This window comes from Desmodus rotundus, chromosome 13 (genome assembly GCF_022682495.2).
Source record: "Desmodus rotundus isolate HL8 chromosome 13, HLdesRot8A.1, whole genome shotgun sequence".
NCBI lineage: Eukaryota > Metazoa > Chordata > Mammalia > Chiroptera > Phyllostomidae > Desmodus > Desmodus rotundus.
The window spans coordinates 17007756-17029903 of NC_071399.1; the positions used below are offsets into that span (position 1 = coordinate 17007756).

Consider the following 22148-nt stretch of genomic DNA (forward strand, 5'->3'; position numbering starts at 1 on the left):
CACAAAGGTTTGCAGGAACTTGGTGGAAGTCATCACAGATCCAGCACTGGCACTGAGTTTGAACCTGTATCACTCTGGTGGACACTACTTGCCCTTACCTGGTGACTCACAGGAACCTACCTCAGGTAACATGAGTACTGCCAGAGGCTATTTTAGTGGCTGAGACTAAGAGGCAGAGGCAGATCTCAGAGCACACTGGGACATTTGCTGACCTGACCTGGGGGCCAGTGCTAGTAAATACCATCCTTGGTGTGCGGCTCAGTCCTTCCAATGCACACACAGGTCCAGAAGAGGCAGCCACAAAATGTGGATTTGCAGTTCCAAAAGAGGTTGTCTGACATTGACCTGCACCACAGTCCATCTCAAGAGGCTCCAGAAACAACACACACAGTGGTGGCCAGTTTTAGACAACATCAGAGCAGGATCCAATTCACTTCACAAGAGTCATAGCCCAAGAAAGATTGTGGCAGGCATCAGACCCTGCTGAGGTGAATTCCACTTCATGTGGTCAGCACCTGCACAGCAGCTCATACACTGTGGTAGAGGTCAATCCTTAAAGTCAGCCAGCCTAAGGGTCTACCCTACACAAAAATGGGCCAAGAGCAATCAAGACTTAATTACAACAGAAGGGCCCACATAGCCAACACAAGGGACATTCTGGGAGCACCCAGATCAGAGGATCAAGGAGACTATGCTGCTGGGTCCCACAGGACACCTACTATGTAAGGCCACGTTACCAAGACTGGGAGTCGTAGCAGGTCTGCCTAATACACAGAAACAAGCACAAATAGGGAGCCAAAATGAGGAGAACAGGAGAAATCTTCAGAATAAGGGCTAAATAAAAAGGAGGGCTAAATGAAATGGAATCAGATACAGAGCTCAAAAAAATAATTATAACGATGTTCAAAAAACTAGTGAGAACTTCAACAAAGAGATACAGAAAAGGACACAGAAACCATAAAAAAGAACCAGACAGAAATGAAGGATACAATATCTGAAATGAAGCATACGCTAGGAGGAATAAACCATAGGCTGGATGAAGCAGAGGATCAAATCTGCAATCTGAAAGACAAGGTAGGAGAAAACACACAATTAAGAACAGCAAAAAGAAAACAGAACTGAAAATTGAGGATCATTTAAGAAAACTTTGGGACATTAAGTATAACAACATCCACATCATAAGGGTACAAGAAGGAGAAGAGAGAGGGCAGGAGATTGAGAACCTATATGAGTAAGTAATAACCAAAAACTTCGCTAACCTTGTGAAAGGAAAAGACACACAAGTTCAGGAAGTGCAGACAGTCCCAAGGAGGATGAACCCCAAAAGACCCACACCAGGACACATCATAATTAAAATGGCAAAGGTTAAGGACAAAGAGAATTTTAAGCCAGCAAAAGAGAAAAGCTACTGACAAGGGAGCTCACATAAGACTGTCAGCTCATTTTTCAACAGAATCATTTCAGGCCACAAGGAACTGGTATGAAATATTCAAAGTGATGAAGAGCAAGGACCAAACAGCCAAGATTACCCAGCAAAGCTATCATTTAAAATTGAAGGAGAAATACAGAGCTTCCCAGAGGGAAAAAAAAAAGAGTTCATCACCACCAAACCATTATTACAGAAATGTTAAAGGGTTTTAAGAGAGAAAAAAAAAAGAGAGATAGACATAGTATAAAAAATAAAATGGTTATAAATATGCACTTATCGATAATCACTTTAAATGTAAATGGCTTAAATACTCCAATCAAAAGACTATGGGAAGATGGCAGCATAGATAAAGGCAGTACTTGCTTCCTTGCGCAACCGCATCAAAATTACAACTAAACTATAAAAAAACCATCATTAAAACCCCCTGAAATCTAGCTGAATAGAAGTCCTACAACTAAGGATGTAAAGAAGCCACACATCAAGACTGACAGGAGGGGCAGAGATGAGGAATAGGATAGTCTCTCACGTCTACGTGTGATGGATGAAAACAGGGAAAGATATTTCAGTTGCAGGACCCCCAGAGAGGAGTGAGGAGTCCCAGCCCCCCAACAGGCTCCCCAGTGCAGAGTTCCAGTGCCAGGAAGATAAGTCTCCATAACTTCTGGCTGTAAAAATCGGCGGAGACTGTGACTGAGGGAGACAGGAGGTTTCGGGAGTCTCAGGCAATTTCCTCTTAAAGGGATCATGCACAGACTAGACTCACATAGACACACTCACTCTGACCTCTAGCACTGGGCATCAGTTTGAAAGGCACCAGGGTCATATGGGAAAGAAATGAACAGTCTAGCATCAGGGTGAGAGTTGGAGGGGCAGCTTTCTCCTAGATAAAAGTGCTGGCCAAAGCCACTGTTCCTTTTCTGAGATGCTCCATCCTCCTAATAGAGACAGCAGGCGAACACTACATCCGAGTCTCCAATAAACTGGCTATCACTGTTTGTCCCTCCCTGGTGATTTCCTGAGACCCCACCCCACCTAACTTGTGGACCCATCCAGGTAATTTCCAGGGGCTTTTCCATATGAATGGCCTATCTTGGCTCAGGCTTTACACTTTCCAAAACTCTCTCAAACAAGGTGCATCGGGCCTCAAGAAGCCTCGTACCTCTCGCTAAGTGGCCCCACGCATGCCTGGCACTAGCAGAAGGTGGCCTTGGTTTGGGCTTTGGTTTGCAGCTTGGCCTCTTCTGGGCACCTCCAAGTCCAGCACAAGAGGCAGCCATCTGAAGATCACTTTGTAGCTCATGCTGGGCAGCCCCAGGGGCAAAACACAGGTAGCGGCTGACCTTGGACTGCACCTCCTGGGAAGGCCCTGAGTCAGAGTAACCAGTGGACAAGTTCAGACCACACTGAAGTACCACCCAACCACCTCCACAAGAGACACATTCAAGTGGTGGACTAAAAGGGCACCAGGGCCCTGCTGACGTAATTCCTGCTTAGTGGGCGGGCCCCTGCACAACTGATCTATGGTGGTCACAGCTAGTCCTTGCATCCGATCAACCTAAAGTTAATTTCCTCCTATTGACATGCCAACAGCAATCAAGGTTCTCCTCTAACAGGAGGGTGTATGCAGCCTATACTGAGAAGGGGGTCACTCCTGGAGTGCCCAGCTCGAGTGAAGGAAAACGCTGTTGAATTGGACACTAAGGACACCTACTACATTAGGCAACTGTACCAAGCCTGGAAGATGCGGCAGTTCTGATACATAGAAACAAACAGAGAGGGTGCCAAAATGAGGGACAAAGAAACATGTTGAAAATGAAAGAATAGAACAAAACTCCAGATTTAATAAAAACAAAACTAAACAAAATGGAGACAAGAAAATCTACTAGATGCAGAATTCAAAACACTGGTGATAAGGACGCTCAGTGAACTTAGGGGGAGAGTGGAAGGACTAACTTCAATAGCACAAAAAAGGACATGGAAATCATAAAAAAAGAACCAGTAAGAAATGAAGGCTATACTTACTGAAATGAAAAAATTATTTACTGGGAATCAATAGTAGAGTACATAAAGCCAAGAATCAAAACAGCAATTTGGAATGTAAGGAAGCCAAAAAAAAAAAAAAAATCCAACTGAAAGAGCAAAAAGGAATCCAAATTAAAAAAAATGAGGATAGAGTAAGAAGCCTCTGGGACAACTTCAAGCAAACCAACATTCACATCACGGAGGAGCTAGAAGAAGAAAGCAAGAAACTGAAAACCTATTTGAAAAAATAATGAGGAAAACTTCCCTAACCTGGTGAAGAAAATAGACATATAAGCCCAGGAAGCACACAAGCACAGAGAGTCCCAAACAAGATGAACCTGCAGAAGCCCACACAAAGACACATCAAAATTAAATATTTCATGCAAATGCAAAAAAAATGCTGGGGTAGCAATACTTAAATCAGAAAAAAAAAACATTTCAAAATAAAGGCTGTAACAAGAGACAAAGAAAGACAATATGTAATGCTAAATGGATAAATTGAACAAGAGGATATAACCCTTGTAAATATTTATGCACCCAACATAGGAGCACCTAAATATTTAAAGCAAATCCTGACGAACAGAAAGGGAGAGACTGACAGTAATAGTTATAGTCAGGGATTTTAACACCCTATTGATATCAATGGATAGATCTTCCAGACAGAAAATCAACAAGGAAATAAAGACCTTAAATGAGATACTAGATCAGATGGATTTAATTGATATATTCAGAGCATTTCACCTGAGAGCAACAGAATATACATTCTTTTCAAGTGAACATGAAACACTTTCTAGGAGACCACATATTAGGACACAAAACAAGACTCAATAAATTTAAGAAGACTTAAATCATATCAAGCATCTTCTCTGACCTAATGGCATGAAACTAGAAATCAATTACGATTTAAATAACCTGAAAAACACACAAAGCCATGTAAGCCAAATAACATGTTACTAAACAATAAATGGGTTAATGAGATCAAGGAAGAAATCAAAAGATACCTTGAAACAAACAAAAATGAACACATAACAACCCAAAATTTATGGGACGCAGTGAAAGCACTCCTAATGGGAAATTCATAGCATTAGAGGACTACTTCAACAAACAAGAAAAATCTCTACGACACAATCTAACTTTACACTTAAAGGAATTACAAAAGAACAACAAAGCCCAAAGTAGAAGAAAACATAATAAAGATGAGAGTAGAAATAAATGATAATAGAGTAAAAAAAAAAAAATACAAAAGATCAGTGAAATCAAGAGCTGCTTCTTTGAAAAGATAAACAAGATCGACAAACTTTTATTCAGACTTATCAAGAAAGAAAAGAGGACTTAAATAAGAAATGTATGGAGAGAACAACTGACTCCACGGAAATACAAAGAATCATAAGAAAATATTACAAACAACTATATGCCAGCAAATTCAACAATCTGGACAAAATGGATAAAATTCTAGAAACATACAATCATTCCAAAGCTGAATCAGGAAGAATGAGGAAATCTGAATAGACCAATTTAATTAAGGAAATTGAAGTGGTAATGAAAAAACTCCCATCATATGAAAGTACTGGACCAGATGGCTTCACAGGTGAATTTTACCGAACATTGAAAGAAAAACTAACACCTACCTTCTTAAACTATTCCAAAAATTTCAAGAGGAGGAAGACACTCAAGCTCATTTTACAAGGAGCATTATCCTAATTCTAAACCCCCCAAAAATGTTTTGTAGGTAAGGACATTACAAAAAAAATTACAGAGCAATATCCCTGATGAACAGAGATGCTAAAATCCTCAACAAAGTATTAGCAAACCAGATCCAGCAATACATTAAAAAGGTAATACACCATGGTCAAGTGGGATTTATTCCAGGGATGCAAGGCTGGTACAATAATCACAAATCAATAGATGTGATATACCACATAAACAAAATGAAGAATAAAAACCATACAACCATATCAATAGATGCAGATAAAGCATTTGATAAAATCCAGTACCCATTTATGACAAAAATCCTCAGCAAAGGGGAATAGAGGGAACATACCTAAACATAATGAAGGCCATTACGACAAACCCATAGCCAACATTATACTCAATGGGCAAAACCTAAAAGTGTTTCCCTTAAGATCTGGAACAAGACAGGGATGTCTGCTATCACCTCTTTTATTCAACACAGTACTGGAAGTCCTAGCCATAACAGTCAGACAAGAAGAAGAAATAAAAAGCACCCAAATTGGATAAACAGAAGTAAAACTGTCATTATTTGAAGATGACATGTTACTGTACATAGAGAACCCTAAAGATTCAACCAAAAAAATTACTAGAACTGATAAGTGAATTCAGTAATAAAGCAGGATACAAAATAAATATGCAGAAATGAGTTTCATTTTTATACACCAATAATGAATTAGCAAAAAGGAAAACTAAGAAAATCCCATTCACAATTACATAAAAAAAAATACCCTGGAATAAATTTAACCAAAGATATAATACACCTGTACCCTCCAAATTATAGGACACTGAACACAGAAATGGAAGAAGATACAAATAACTGAAAGCACATACCATGTTCATGGATAGGAAGAACTGGTATCATTAAAATGTCCATATTACCCCAAGCAATATATAGATTTGATACAATACCTATCAAGATACCAATGGTATACTTCACAAAACTAGAACAAATATTACAAAACTTTATATGGAAGCACAAAATACCCCGAATAGCCCCAGCAATCTTGAGGAAATAAAGAACGAAGCTGAAGGTATCACAATACCTGATAGCAAACTATATCACAAGGTCACTGTAATCAAAACAGCCTGGTACTGGCATAAGAACACGTATATAAATCAATGGAAGAGAATGAATACCCAGAAATCAACCCACACCTTTATGGTCAATTAATATTTGACCAGGGAGGCAAGAGAATACAATTGAGTAAAGACAGTCTCTTCAATAAATGTTGGGAAAATTAAACAGGTATGTGCAAAAAAATGAAACTAGACTATCAACTTCTACTATACACAAGGATAAGCTCAAAAATGAATAAAAGACTTAAATGTAAGTTGCAAATCCATAAAAATCCTAGAAGGAAACATAGCCAGTAAAATGTCAGACATCTCTCATAGCAATATGTTTACCAATACATCTCTTAGGGCAAGGGAAATAAAGGAAAAAAAAAAACAAAAACAAATGGGAGTACATTAAACTAAAAAGCTTCTGCAGAGCAAAAGAAATCATTAACAGAATGAAAAGGGAATCCACTATATGGGAGAACATTATTTGCCAACAATACATCTGATAAGAGGTTAATTTCCAAAATATATGAAGAACTTAATTCAATACCAGGAAGACAAACAAACCAATTAAAAAATGGGCAAAAGGATGTGAACAGACACTTTTCAAAAAAGGACATATAAATGGCCAATAGACATATCAAAAGACACTCAACATCACTAATTATCAGAGACATGCAAATGAAAGCCACAATGAGACATCACCTCATAGCTGCCATAATGGCTACCATCAAGAAATCAACAAACAAGTGCTGACAAGAACGTGGAGATTAGGGGACCTCTAGAGCACTGTTGGTGGGAATGCAGACTGGTGCAGCCACTGTGGAAAGCTGTATGGAGATACCTCAACAAATTAAAAAGGAAACTTCCTTTGACCCATAGCAATCCCACTTCTGGGAATATATCCTAAGAATCCCAATACACTAATTAGAATAAATATATGCACCCCTCTGTTCAAGCAGCAACATTTACAATAGCCAAGGTGTGGAAACAAACAGCCCAAGTGCCCAGTAGTAGGTAGTGGATAAAAAAGCTGTGATACATTGACACAATGGAAAACTACACGGCTGTAAAAAAAGAAGGAAACCTTACCTTTTGTGACAGCATGGATGGACCTGGACAGCATTATGCTAAGTGAAATAACCCAGTCAGAGAAAGACAAGTATCATAAGATCTCACTCATATGTGGAATCTAATGAACAAAATAAACCCAGATGCATGGATACATGGAATAGACTGACAGATCTCAGAGGGGAGTGGGATGGGGGAACTGGAAGAGATTAGGTAAAGAACATATATGCATAGCCCATGGACAGAGACAACAATATAGTTAAGGCTGGGGGAGTTGAGTGGCGGGATCAAAGGGAAATAAATGGGGGATATCTGTAATAGTGTCAACAACAACAAAATCAATGAGACCAAAAGATAGTTCTTTGATATGATTAAAAAAAAATTTGACAAATCTTTTGCCAGACTGATCCAGAAAAAACAGCAGACTCAAATTATAATATGAGAGGATATTACTTACAGAAATAAAAAGTGCTATGAAGAAATACAATGAACAGTATGCTAGTAAATTAGATAAAATGGTTATATTAAATTAAATGGACAAATTCACCAAAACTGATACAAGAAACAACATAAAATCTGAATGGGCCCAGCCTATAGTAAGTGAAGAAACTGAATCAGTAACTTAAAAAAAAAAAAAAAAAAAAAAAGACCCACCCACAAAGAGAAGTTCAGGCCCAGATGGCTTCACTAGTAAAGTCTAACAAATGTTTTAGGAAGAGTTAATGCCACTTCTTCACAAACTCTTCCCCCAAAAATGGGAAAGGAAGGAATATTAGCTAAATCATTCTATGAGACCAGTATTACTTTCATACCAAAACCAGGTAAAGATATCACAAGAAAACAGTAGATCAGTATCTCTTATGAATATGGACACAAAAGTCAACAAGTTAGTAAACTGATTCCAGCAATATATAAAATGAAGACTATACCATGACTAAACGGGATTTATCCCAGGAATGCAAAGTTTGCTTAATATCTGAAAATCAATTAGTGTGATATGCTACAGTATAGGGTGAAGAATAAAAGCAACATGATTATCTGTAAGATGCAGCAAGAGCATCTGACAAAATTCAACAACCTTTCACGATAAAGACAATCAATAACTAAGAATAGAAGGGAACCTGCACAACATGATAAAGGACATCAAAAAACCTCATAACTAACATCATATCAGTGAATGAGGGAAGTTTTCCCTCTAAGTTCAGGAACAAGATAGGAACTTCTATTAAACACTGGAGATCATAATCAGGGCAATTAGGCAAGAAAAAGAAATAAAGGACATCCAGTTAGAAAGGAAGAAGTGAACCAGAAATAATATTGAGATAAACAAGGTTGCAAGATGTGAAAAATCAAAATTATTTCTATATACTTGCAATGAACAAACAATACAAAAATGAAAGAAAGAAAATAATTCTATTTACAACAGAATAAAAAAGAATACTTAGGAACAAATTCAACAAAAGAGTGTAAAACTTAACCCTGAAAACTTCATTTCATACCCTCTAGATGGCTATAATTACACAGTGATGTGATAACAAGAAAGTGGAAAAATCCTAACCCTCACACACTGCTGGTGTGAATGTAAATGGTGCAGCCACTTTGGGAAAAACAGTTGTAGCAATTCCTCAAATGGTTAACACACAGTACCATGTGACCCAGCAATTCCATTCCTTACGATACACCCGAGAGAAATAGAAACACAGGTCTACACCAAAACTTGTACAACAACGTTCAGAGCAGAATCATTCACAGTCGCCATCAATTGTCCATCAGCTGATGAATGGATAAATAGAAGGTAGTATATCTATACAATGAAACCTTACTGCATAAAAAGAATCAAGTACTGATACATACAACACGCAGGAACTTTGAAAATACTGTTGAGAGTCACTAATCACAGAAGGCCACATACTTGATTTCACTTACATGAAATGCCCAGAATAGGCAAATATATGGAGACAGAAAGCAGATGAGTGATTGCTTAGGGGTAGGGGGAATGAAGGGAAAGGGATATAATGGCTTTTAAAGGTACAGTGTTTCTTTCAGAGGTGATGATAACAACGTATCACACTCACTAGGCTGGCAGAAACAAACATTTAAAAAAAAAATAGTATGTGTTGGCAAAGATGTAGAGTAAATGTGTAATCTGATATAATGACTTTTGAAAACTATTTGACGATGTCTTTGAATTGCCTTGCAAATTCCTGATGTGGATATACTGTATATTCTACAGAAAATCTCTTGCACGTATGTACTGAGACACTTACATGAATATTTAAAATAGCAATGTCTGGAATATGAGTAAAACTGGAAAGTGCCAAATATCCCCAGAGGAACAGTTTATAGTCAGAAAATAGAATAATATGTGAGTGCATACATATATGTATGAAAGTGAAGAAGCTACAGCTATACATCAACATGGAAGAATTGCACAAATATATTGAGCAAAAGAAGTCACAAAAATATCAATATTTGCAATATAATTTTAGATACAGAAAATTGAAAATAGGTAAGGCAAACAACCATTTTACTTAGAAATTCATAATGTATTTGAAAATAATATCCAGAAGTTTTAAGACCAGAACAAATGCTACTCAAGTAGAATAACACATGTATTATCTTACCAGCTCTCTTAGGAAATCCTGTTGAAAGGAATCTCAAAGATGTCATAAGGTGTCCATTGCCTACTTTTTGACCAATAAATTTTACTGTTACTATTGCATATGGAAGACACTGCCTAGGTTTATCTACTGGGTTTGAAAAAACATTGTATTCATAGAAGTATACCTGAAAGGTAAAAGAGATAAGAATATTTTTATGCTGATTAATTTTAACAGACTTAAGTTAATATTTTTAAAAACTACATTAACTGCATAATGTTATTCGTTCATCTGTTTCCATATACGACCCCCTCTTCCTGCCTTCTTCAACCCTTTTTTTTCTGAAGATGTATGAATTTTTTTCCCCTGCCACGTATTTTTTTCCTTGGTAGGCTACCAATGTCAGTAGAAGCAAACACAATCTGTTTTTAAATTTAAAAGTATTTTTCCATTAAAGGTTTAGTGTGAAAAGAAGCAAAACAATGCATTTTACATGTGGCAGCATATATATGTATATATATTTCTAGAAGGTTTAGCTTCATTTAATTATATATATGATTATATATAATGTGTATTATATATAATTTAATCTTTTATAGAAGACCAAAGGTCTACTGTCTCACCAACATATGATAGAAAATTATCATTTCACATGTAATGACCAGGATAAAAGTCACTGCTCCTTTTGCAAAGAACAAAGGATCAAGAACATTATTTCAAAATAGCCTGGTTTAAAAAAAGGTGGCATGCTTTGCAAGACATAAATTTACCTATGGAACATCAAAACAAAAGCAGACTATTTTGAACAAAGTTAAATACAAATTTGAAAACCCTTCTAACATTCTCAGGTAAGTATTAAAATACCTTTCGCTACTTATTTAAGGTAATATTATATTGAATGAATTAAGAGATGTTCCTTTAATATTTTGGGAATTTAAGTTTTGTACCAATGTGAACCATATGACCTTCAAGTAGTCAAATGAACTAAAACATTAACATACTGCTGAATTGTAGGCTTGTAGCTCAATGGTATCTTTTGCAGAAGGTGTATTTCTCGACATATGACAATCAAAGTTAGGAGAAGGATCCAAAGAAACTTTGTTTTTATCCACTGAAGGCTGAATTTTCTTTACTTTTCCAAAGAGAACCTTTAAAAGAAGGCAAAAAGGAGGTCTGTAAAAATACAGCAAAACACTTTAAACTTTCATAACACAGAGAGTTGTGAAGCTCACTCTTTTTAAAAGGAAGATCTATGGATGGAGATAATCCATGTTACAGATAAAGAGATGACTTATTGTAAGTAAGTCGTCTATTCCATTCAAAGTTTATACTATAAAATTTGACAAAAATTTGTAATTATGTCAATTTTCACCAACTTAAACCCTAAGACTACAGTAATCCCAATAAAAATTTCAGAAAATCTATTTGTACGAATGAGTTGTAGTCAAAAAATTTATCTAGAAGACTAAACAAACAATACCTGAGAAAATTTAGAAAATTTTTTGAAAAAATGTTTTGAGTCGGAGTTAGAGAATGATGGCACAGAACAGGTGACTTACACTTCCAGATATTAAATACTTTTTAAAAAGGATAGAACTGCCCTAAGAAAAGGCAGAAACTACCATAAGAAAAGGTTTTTTTCCCTGTTGGGGAGGGTAAGGGTAGGGGGAGGGGAAACTGAAAAAAAAAAAAAAAAAAAAGCCCAGGTTAAGTCCAAGCAACTAAAATTATACAACAAAAAATATTGTATAATATTAAAAGTACTATTTGAAGTAACTGAAGCAAAAAAGATTTAATAAATAGTGTGCAACTGGAAAATTAAATTCATTTCTTAACCCATAAACCAAAATAATTACCAAGCAAGTTATATATTTATGTAATGCAAACATTGTAGAAAGAAACATCAGCAAATCTTTACCTCATTTTAAAGTGAGAATTCTTTTGTAAGCATGTGTGCCAAGAAACCATGAACCAGAAACATAGACTTCACTGTAAAACATTTGAAAACTGTACATCAAAAATAAATGTGTAAGCCCTGCTTGCTGTGGCTCAATGGATTGGGTGCTGGCCTGCAAACCAAAAGGTCATTGGTTCAGTTCCTAGTCAGGGCACAGGCCTAGGTTGTGGGCTGAAAGGCAACCTATCAATGTGTCTCTCTTTGATGTTTCTCTACCTCTCTTTCTTTCTCCCTTCCACTCTCCCTAAAAATAAATAAATAAAATCTTTTAAAAAATTTGTAAAATTTAAAAAATGAACATAAGTGATAGCAGACAATGAGAAAGAAAATGGAATTAATGTGAAAACAAGTCCACATTTTATTTAATAGCAGCAATTCTATTAGTTACTTTAACATGCTAATACATTTCATTCAAAATTCAAAACAATAGTAAATGTAATGTGGAATCCTACATTTGGATACTGGAAGAGAAAAAACATTAGTAGAAAACTAGCAAAAACCAAATACAGTCTGTAGTTTAGTGAATGGTACTGTACCAATACTAGTTTCTTTTCATTTTATTATATTTTATTGAGATGTAATTGATGTACACATCATTAGTTTCTTAGTTTTGACAAATGTGCCACAGTTATGTGAAATGCTAACATTAGGGGAAGCTGGGTGAGTTGTATAAAGGAATGCTCTGTACCATTTTCATAACTTTTCTGTAAGTTTAAATTTATTCCAAAATAAAGTTTATCTGAAAAAAAGAACACATTGATAAAACATTATTAGATAAGAAAAGCCTAGCTCTGTGCTTTAATAAACTGATAATGCTCACAAATAACTAGGAGAAAAAGAAAAAGATAATGGCAAAGGATATTATCAAGCAATTCTCTAATTATTGTTAATGATTAGATAAAGAATGTTTAAACAGCAATAACTATGAAAAAGAAAAAACTGAACCAATGAGAAACTATCACATATTAGACTGGTAAAGAGATTTTTTTTAAGGATAATATACAGAGTTAGTGAGGGTGTGAGATAATAGACATTCCCGCATAATGTAGATAGAAATGTCAATCTTTCCAAGGACAACTGGGCATTCATTACATATCAAAAGTTGTAAAAGTGTATATACCTTCGACTCCTAATTTGACACCTAAAAATTAACCAATTAACTCTTAACAAATAATCATAGGCATGTGTAAAAATGTACCTACAAAAATGATCAAAGTAGTATTTAAAAATACAAAAACAAACCAAATAACTTATACCCTAACATTAAAAAACTGTTATACAAATTTACAATAGAGTTGTATAGCGGAATACTATGCAGTCATTCAAAAGGGTATTTCCTAAGAATACTTATTTAAGAACATGGAAATGTTCATTTTATAGTCAATGACAAAAGTTGTATAGTAAGTAAAAATATATTTAACTCATATATGCATATCTGTATACATGAATAGAAGACTAATAAGACTAAGTATGTATTACTAAGTATTGTAAAAGTACCTAGTTATTTATTAATGGGCTTTTTGGAGCTTTTCAGTATGTCCCAATTTTTACAAATTAAGTATGTATTACTTTTTAATGTAAAAATAAATTATGCTTTATGAATTTGATACTATTTGAGGTCTAAAAATAAAAAATATTATACCAAATGAACCAATGATTTTACACTCTAAGTTACACAACTGAGCATCCTGCCTAGCTTCTGTGATTTAGTAATCCTGGCAAAGCTGCAATTAACCAAAAAGTGTATCTTAACCAATTTGTTAATGCTTAAGATTTGAGTATAAGACTTACTGTTTTCAACTTCGAGTAACTTTAGACTTTTAGAAAAGTTGCAAAAATAGTTCGGAGGTCCTGTATACCTGTACCCAGCTTTTCCTAATGTTAACTTCTTACATAAACATAGCAAAATTATCATAACTAAGAAATTAGCATTGTATAATACTATTAACTAAAACAAACAGTAAGAGTTTAGTAACTTTAACTTAAGCCAGAATAATGATAACTAATGTTTTGAAGGAGGACACTTAAAGTACTGACCAAGAGAAGAAAGAGGGTCAATTAAGAGAGAAAAAATTATCCACTGAGAAGACAATGATTCGGTCTGCCTTTGTTTACTTGGAGTTTTGGTTTATATTGCACACCCAACTAGCATCAGAAATAGGAGGAAATTCTGAATAATGATGATGACAATAATAAATATAATTATTAATTTTACATAATATAACTTAAAAACACTAACAATAATCCATATGTTTGGGTCAATTTAAAATAAACTAAATATAATAGTTAATATTTGTTTTAGGCTACCTACCTTAAAAACTATAATACTTTCTACATTAATGCTTGTACTATGAGCATAATTCAAGGCAACATCAACATGTCTAAATATATAAATTCCAAGAAGAGGATTTCCTAATATCTTCAATGTAGATGCTTTGCTACTTATCCCATTGTAATATATCTCAGCCACATCACTCTGAGGAAGTGCTAAAAAGCAGAAATGTTCTTCAAGTTCTCTGCCATGTCTTCCATTCTCACGCATCTCTGACCTGAAGCAAAACAAACATGTAGTGAAATGAGAATATCAGCACAATTTTTAACAGAAAATAAGTATTTCAACTTACTACAGTAAGAAAACAAGACAATTACTGATAACATTCACAGGTGACAGTGTCCTATGGAAATAAGTTAGGTTGAAAATCATCTAAGGAAGAAATTCAAGTAGCAGTTAGGTAACTACTTGTCCAGAATTATGATAAGGGCTAACATTTCCTGAATGCTGCTAATATGCCCAACACTGTTAAGACTTAACCTTTACATGCATTTTGTCATTTTGTTCTCAACTCCCCCCAAATTGAGTTCTTGTTGCTATTATTATATTATTGTTATACACATTTTTAAAATGAGGAATATGACATTTAAAGAGTTAAAACTTGCCAAAGTAGCAAAGTACATACTTGGAAGTGTATATGCCAACCATTAAGTTCCAGAGCTCAAATTCTTACTTATTTGTGTTATAGAGGAAAGAATATGCATTTCTTAAATATATATAGAGAAAGACACATACATACACATACACATATATGTGGTCAATTATTAGGGCATTCCATTCTTCAGGGATCTAGATAAGAGCTGCGAGAAGTGGGAATTCGATTACCAACTCTCTTAGTAGTAAGATAAATCATCCTCAGAAAGGATTATAATTTAAACTAGATACTCTTGAAATTTTTGACTACAATCAAGAACCACTTAAAAATACAAAATATCCACCACCCCCTTTCAATTGGCAGATTAGATGAGGAGTTCTCTATGGCTTGCTCAGCGCTAGTATCACTAAGTAACTTGCGTGGCAGCAGTTCAATCACTGGGACAGAACTGTGATGCCAAATGACTATCAACAATGGAGAACCTAGAGGACCTAGCAGATAACGTGTGTGCCACAAAAGAAAATTTGTTCTTGAAAATTGCACACTACCAATATTTGTTGTTTCTTCCAGTGCCACTCACAGAATTTATATAAAGTATACTATGCACATTAGCATATTAATGTTTTTTTCATTAGAAGAATGACTCACCATTAATTGTAGACAGGACTAAAAAACACATGGTAACAGTTACAATCAAGACTGATTAGATCATGGCCACTTCTCTCTCAGTTCCTGCAGATGTCAACCTTAACTTTCAACTTCACATGTCATCATTACCTGCTCTTGCTTTCAAGTTGACATCAGTAGGTTCTGTGAAACACTAAGATCTCTATGTTGATTGTTAAAGTTTAAATCTCACAGAAGTATAATACTACTTTTTGTTTTCCCAATTTCTCAATTGGTTTTTCTTAGGATCTGGAAAAACATTAACTCTCTGAGCAATGCCTGGAAGGATTTCCTAGCAGGACCCAAGTATTTGCTCAGAAAGTTAGTTTTCCCACATGGAAACACAATAGCACAACAGATGGGAGGGGGGTAGAAAAATCAAAGTATACTGTTGTAAGGTTTTTACCAACACATAAATACAACATTATGTGAAAATACAGTTATAAATTAAAGATGTACAATCAACACTAGAGCAGGGTTTCTCAACAGTGGCACTACTGGTATTTTAGGACAAGTAATTCTTTGTGTTACTTAGTGTTTCTTACTGGCTAAACATTATGTCCTTTCTAAGGGATTAAGTAGAATTAAAAAAAAAATTATCAACAAAGATCAGACCCAGGAATCCAAAAACCTATATAACTAAAGTAGAACATATTCTCTGGAATTTTGTATTGGTAATATACTAATAAATACTATGTAGTTTTCAGAATTATATTGGAAATTTAGGACTAAATATGACTTAGATAAAAATGAACAATAAAAAATTAGCCATGACAATTCTTCATAGGTTTTAAAATTTTTATAAAAGATTGACTTTTTGAAGTTACTCTGAACTAGAATCTGTCAGTCTGTCAAATGACAGAAGCTCTGAGTCTCAAGACCTTCGTTTCAGAGATGATAGGTAAAATGAAGCTGAACAGTCTTTTGTGTTTATAGTAACATGTAATTGGGAAAGAATAAGAACAACTACTACATACAAAGTGCTCTATTACCCAAAAGATAGTAATATCTATCAGAGTCTATGCTAACAGGATATTTATATTATCTTTAATATAAAAAATAAGAGCTAAGAATAATTTTCCAGAAATGTAAGAATAATTTTCCAGAAATGTTTTCTCATGTTTTTATAAAGCCATACTAATGAGGAGTAAGTGTCACAATTTGTCAGTTCCTGAACCTTACAAATACTTTAAGCTCTGGAGCAGAAAGTTCAAAATCAACACAGCACTCAAGTGTTAATTTTGTAGATACACTCTTAGTTGTGGGCTGGTCATTATTTCAAACCACTATTTTATTAAACATTAAGTGAATTAATATAAAAAAACTTAGATAAGAAAACTTACATTGATAAAGAAGTTACACAGAAGTTAACGTAAGACAACAAATGAGTGGTAGAAACAGGATTAGAATCTGGGATATCTTTTGAAAGACCACGAACTTATAACTCACCGTGCTACCATGATACCTATCTACTGAAACCAACTACAACAGACTACAAGGTTTAAGTGCCTCAAATAGAATGCCTATGTCACAATTAATTACATTACACAAAGATTCCAAAGATAACTTGTATAGTAGGTAATGGATAATTTGTTTTAGTAAATGAAACATGGTTAGTATCATTATCTTCAAGTTTAACTGGAATCAAAACAGTGCTATTTAGCTACTGCTACTGGTTATGTGGCTACTGGTGGTGCCTAGAGTATAGAATGAATATACTAAATTATGTTTTTTAGGATATAAAGAAAATGAAGTAACTGGCTTTGGAAAGCTTGAAAGGGAACTTAATTGTTTTCAAATTCATCAAACTATCTGTGATAAGTGGTAATTGCACAGCTGGAATAAGGTAAAATATGTAAATGAAGCACAAAGAGCTAAGAGAAATTGGGATTTAACGAAGTTTAAATAACAAATAAAAGCCCTGGCTGGTGTGGCTCAGTGGCTTGAGTGCCGGCCTGTGAACCAAAGGGTTGCCAGTTTGATTCCCAGCAGGGCACATGCCTGGGTTGTGGGCCAGGTCCCCAGTAGGGGGCACATGAGAAGCAACCACACATTGATGTTTCTCTCCCTCTCTTTTCTCGTTCCCTTCTCCTTTCTAAAAAAATAAAAAAAATCTTTAAAAAATAAATAAATTTCAAAGTGCTAAAGCAAAAACACTATTAAAAAAATAAATAAAAGTTTGATTCAAGAGTACTGGTGTCACAAAGATGGTGAAGTAGAAGACACCAGCCTCTAGCTCCAATAAAGATCAATAATTAGAGCTATCCACGAAGAAGAGCAACTCTAGGAGAGCTCTACAGTCAACTTAAGAAACTTCAGCAACTCAGCGGCACAAAAACTCGAGAATAACTGCACAAAAAAAGTAGGATGAACAGCTTCAATACGCCTGCATCATTGCCCCACACCCCATGCTACCATTGTCCAGTGCCAAGAGGGAATTCCCTAGGTAATTTCCCCTTTCTGGGAAGGTGAAAGCGGGGTCAGTGACCAGCTTCCCCAGCCTTTTGGAGTATCACATGAAGGACCTGCTTTGGTTGTCCCAACCAGAGACCACAGGCGTATGAGAGTAGAAATCAGTAACAGGAGGAAGATTTAGAAATTCACAAATATGAGAAAATTAAACAATATACTCCTGAACAATGAGTCAAAGATGAAATCACAAGTGAAATAAAAAAATATTGAAAGGAAAATGGAAATACCATATACCAAACTTTATGAGATGCAGCAAAACCAGTGTTAAGTGGAAATTTTATAGTAATAAATGCCTACATTAGGGGAAAAAAACTCAAATAAACCTAACTTTACATCATCAAGAAACTAGTAAAAGAAGAGTAAAAGAAGAACTAAGCCCTGCCCGGTGTGGCTCAGTGGACTGAGCACTGGCCTGCAAACCCAAGGGTCGCTGGTTTGATTTCCAGTCAGGGTTGCGGGTTGCGGCCCAGGTCCCCAGTAGGGGACACACAAGAGGCAACCACACATTAATGTTTCCCCCTCCTCCTCCTTCCCTTCCCTTCCTCTAAAAGTAAATAAATAAAATATTAAAGAAAAAAAAAGAACTAAGCCAAAGTTAGCCATTAACACCATACTCAATGGTGAAAAGCAAAAAGCTTCTTCTCTAAGATCAGGAATAAACAAGGATTCCCACTCTCACTTCTTTTATTCAACAGAGTACTAAAAGTCCTAGCCAGAGCAATTAGGCAAGAAAAATAAAGGGAAGGAATTCAAATCCACAAGGGAGAAATAAAAAGTGTCTCTCTCTCTCTTTTTTTTTTTTAACAGATGACATGCTCTTATATGCAGAGAAAGACCTCAAGACTCTGCCAAAAAATGTTAGACCTAAGAAACAAATTCAGTAAAGTTTCAAAATATAAAAATCAATATAAAAAACATTGCATTTTATACAATAACAGTGAACTACCTGAAAAAAATTAAAGTAATTGCATTTACAGTAAAACCAAAACCAGTAAAATCCTTAGGAATAAATTTAAACAAGGAGGTCAAAGATCTATAAACCAAAACTGTAAGACCCCTATGAAAGAAAAGAGAACACACAAAAAATGGAAAGATATCCCATATTCAAGGGTGGTAAGAGTTAATACTGATAAAATGTCAATACTATCCAAAGCCATATAAAGATTAAATGCAATCTCTATCAAAATTCCAATGGCATTTTTCATAGAAACAGAACAAACAATCCTGAAATTTTTATGGAACTACAAATGAAGCTGAACAACCAAAGAATCTTGAGAAAGAAAAGAACTGAAGGCATCACACTTCCTAATTTCAAAATATATTACAGGGACTTCCAGTCAAGATGGCAGCACAGGCAGACATGGCTTGCCCCTTCGCACAACCACATTAAATTTACAACTAAAATATAGAACAACCATCACTCAGAACCATCAGAAATCAAATTGAATGGAAGTATGACAACTATTAAACTAAAGAAACCACATCCACCCAGACTGGTAGGAGGAGCGCAGATGTGGCACAGGCAGGTCCCACACCCACATGTGTCAGACAAAAATTCAGGAGGGATATCTGCAGGAGTCCCAGACCCATACCAGGCCCCACAGCCCAGGGTTCCACAACTTCTGGCTACAAAAACCAGCAATGATTGAATTGGTAGAAGAAACTGCTGGAGCCCCAAGCAGTTCCTCTTAAAGAACCCACATATGGATTCACTTACTCAGAATCACTCCCTCTGAGCTCCAGCACTGGAGTAGCAGCTTGAAAGGCACCAGTGGTATACAGGGAGAAACTGAAGTGTCTTGCATCAAGACAAACAAATGCCATTACCCCTTTTCTGACTCCCCCTGCCCCCCCAGGATGGTATAAGCAGCCTTTGGGACAATTTCAAGTGGTCCAACATTGGCATCATGGGGGTGCCATAGAGAGATGAGAAAGAGCAAGAAATTGGAAATCTATTTGAAAAAATAATGAAAGAAAATTTCCCTGATTTGCTGAAGGAAATAGATATCCAAGTCCAGGAAGCACAGACAGTTCCAAAGAAGATGGATGCAAAGAGGCTCACTCTAAGATACATCGTAATTAAAATGCCAGAGGTTAAAAATAAAGAAACTTAAAAGCAGCAAGAGAAAAGTTGTTAGTTACTGACAGGGGAGTTCCCATAAGGCTGTCAGCTGATTTCTCAAAAGAAACTTTGCAGGCTAGAAGGGATTGGCAAGAAATATTCATAGTCATAAAAAGCAGGGGCCTACAGTCAAGATTGTTCTACCCAGCAAAACTATCACTTAGAATTGAAAGGCAGATAAAGAGCTTCCCAGATAAGAAAAAACTAAAGGAGTTCATCATCACCAAGACATATTACATGAAATGTTAAAGGGACTTATTTAAGAAAGAAGATCAAAACGGTAAAACAATAAAATGGCAATACATATCCATCAGCAACTGAATCTAAAAAAACAGACCAAGCAAATGAGAAGAACAGAGACAGAATCATGAATACAGACAGCATTTTGATAGCTGCCATAGGTGGGAATGTATGGGGGAATGGGTAAAGAGGGGAGAGGATTAAGAAGTACAAATAGGTAATCACAGAATAACCATGGGGATATAAAGTACATATAGGAAATGGAGTAGCCGAAGAACTTATACGTATGACCCATGGACATAAACAATGATGGGGGATGCTAGGTGGAATGGGTATGGGGGATAAAGGAGAACTGTAATAGCATAATTAATAAAATATAACTAAAATATATTACAAAGGTACAGTAATTAAAACAGTATGGTAGGGCCATATAAACACACATAGACCAATGGACCAGAATCAGGAACCTAGTAATAAACCCATGCATATACTGTCAACTAATATTTGACAAGAGAGCCACAAATACCCAGTGGGGAAGGAGAGGTCTTCAACAAAGGAATATCCATATGCAAGGAATGAGATTGGATACCTATCTTATACCACTTGCAAAAATTAACTGTAAATGGATTGAAGACTTAAAGGTAAGACCTGAGGCCATAAAACTCCTAGAAGAAAACACAGGGGAAAAATCTCCTTGACAATGGTTTGGGCAAAAAATTTTTGGATATGACATCAAAAGCACAAATGACAAAAGCAAGTATCAACAAGTGGGACTACCTCAAACTAAAATGCTTTTGCACAGCATATAGAAACAATTGATAAAAGGAAAAGAAATGGGAGAAAATATTTGCGAACTATATATTTGTTAAGGGAATAATATCCAAAATACATGAGGAATCCATACAACTCAATGGCAAAAACAAACAATCTGATTAAAAAATGAGCAGAGTGCTAGAATAAACATTTTCCCAAAGAAAATGTACATATGACCAACAAGCACATGAAAAAAGTGTTCAACATCACTAATCATCTGTGAAATACAAATTGGATCACAAGATACCATCTCTCACCTGTCAGAATGGCTGTTCTCAAAAAGACAAGGTAAATGCTGGTGAGGGTATAGAGAAAGGAGGACCCTCACATGTTGCTGGGATATAAATTGGTATAGTCACTATAGAAAACAGTATAGAGATTCCTCAAAAAAAAAAAAAAAGTAAAAATAGAACTATTATATGACCCAGCAATCCCACTTGTATGTGTATGAAGGAGATGAAATCACTACCTTAAAAGAGGTATCTGCATTTCCATGCTCATTTCAGCATTATTAACAGCCAAGACATTAAAATAACCTACATGTCCATTGACAGATAAATTGATAAAGCAAATGTGGTGTATATACAATGAAATATTACCCACCATAAAAAAGGAAATCCTTCCATTTTCAACAACACAGATGGATCTTGAGGGTATCATTTTAAGTGAAATAAGTCAGAAAGAGAAAAGACAAATACACTTACGATCTCACTTATGGGTGGAATGTAAAAACATCAAACTCATAAAAACAGACAGCAGAATGGTGGTTGTGAGGGCCTGGAGAGTGGGGGTAATGGGGGATGTGTCGGTGAAGGTACAGACTTTCAGTTTTAAGTTCTAATGATCTAAGGAACAGAATGGTGACTATAGTTAATACTGTATTGTAAACTTGAAAGCTGCTATAAGAATAGAGCTTTAATATTCTTATTATATGAACAAATGGTAATTAGTTGAGGTAAAGGATGTGTTACCTAAACTTACCATGGTAAACATTTTGTAATACATATACGTGTATCAAATCATCACACCATATACC

General features: G+C 35.4%; 1 protein-coding gene across 4 annotated transcripts in view; it reads right to left on the minus strand.

Annotated features, from left to right (window-relative positions):
• TEX15 (testis expressed 15, meiosis and synapsis associated) overlaps positions 1-22148 on the minus strand; it is a 75318-nt gene that overhangs the window by 20004 nt on the left and 33166 nt on the right. For all 4 annotated transcript variants that reach the window (XM_053916782.2, XM_053916781.2, XM_045197230.2 and 1 more), the window contains exons 4-6: positions 14184-14421; positions 10917-11063; positions 9940-10102 (exon numbers count right to left, since the gene is read on the minus strand). In XM_053916782.2, coding sequence (XP_053772757.1) covers positions 9940-10102; positions 10917-11063; positions 14184-14421 — 548 coding nt within the window. The remainder of the gene's footprint in view (positions 1-9939; positions 10103-10916; positions 11064-14183; positions 14422-22148) is intronic.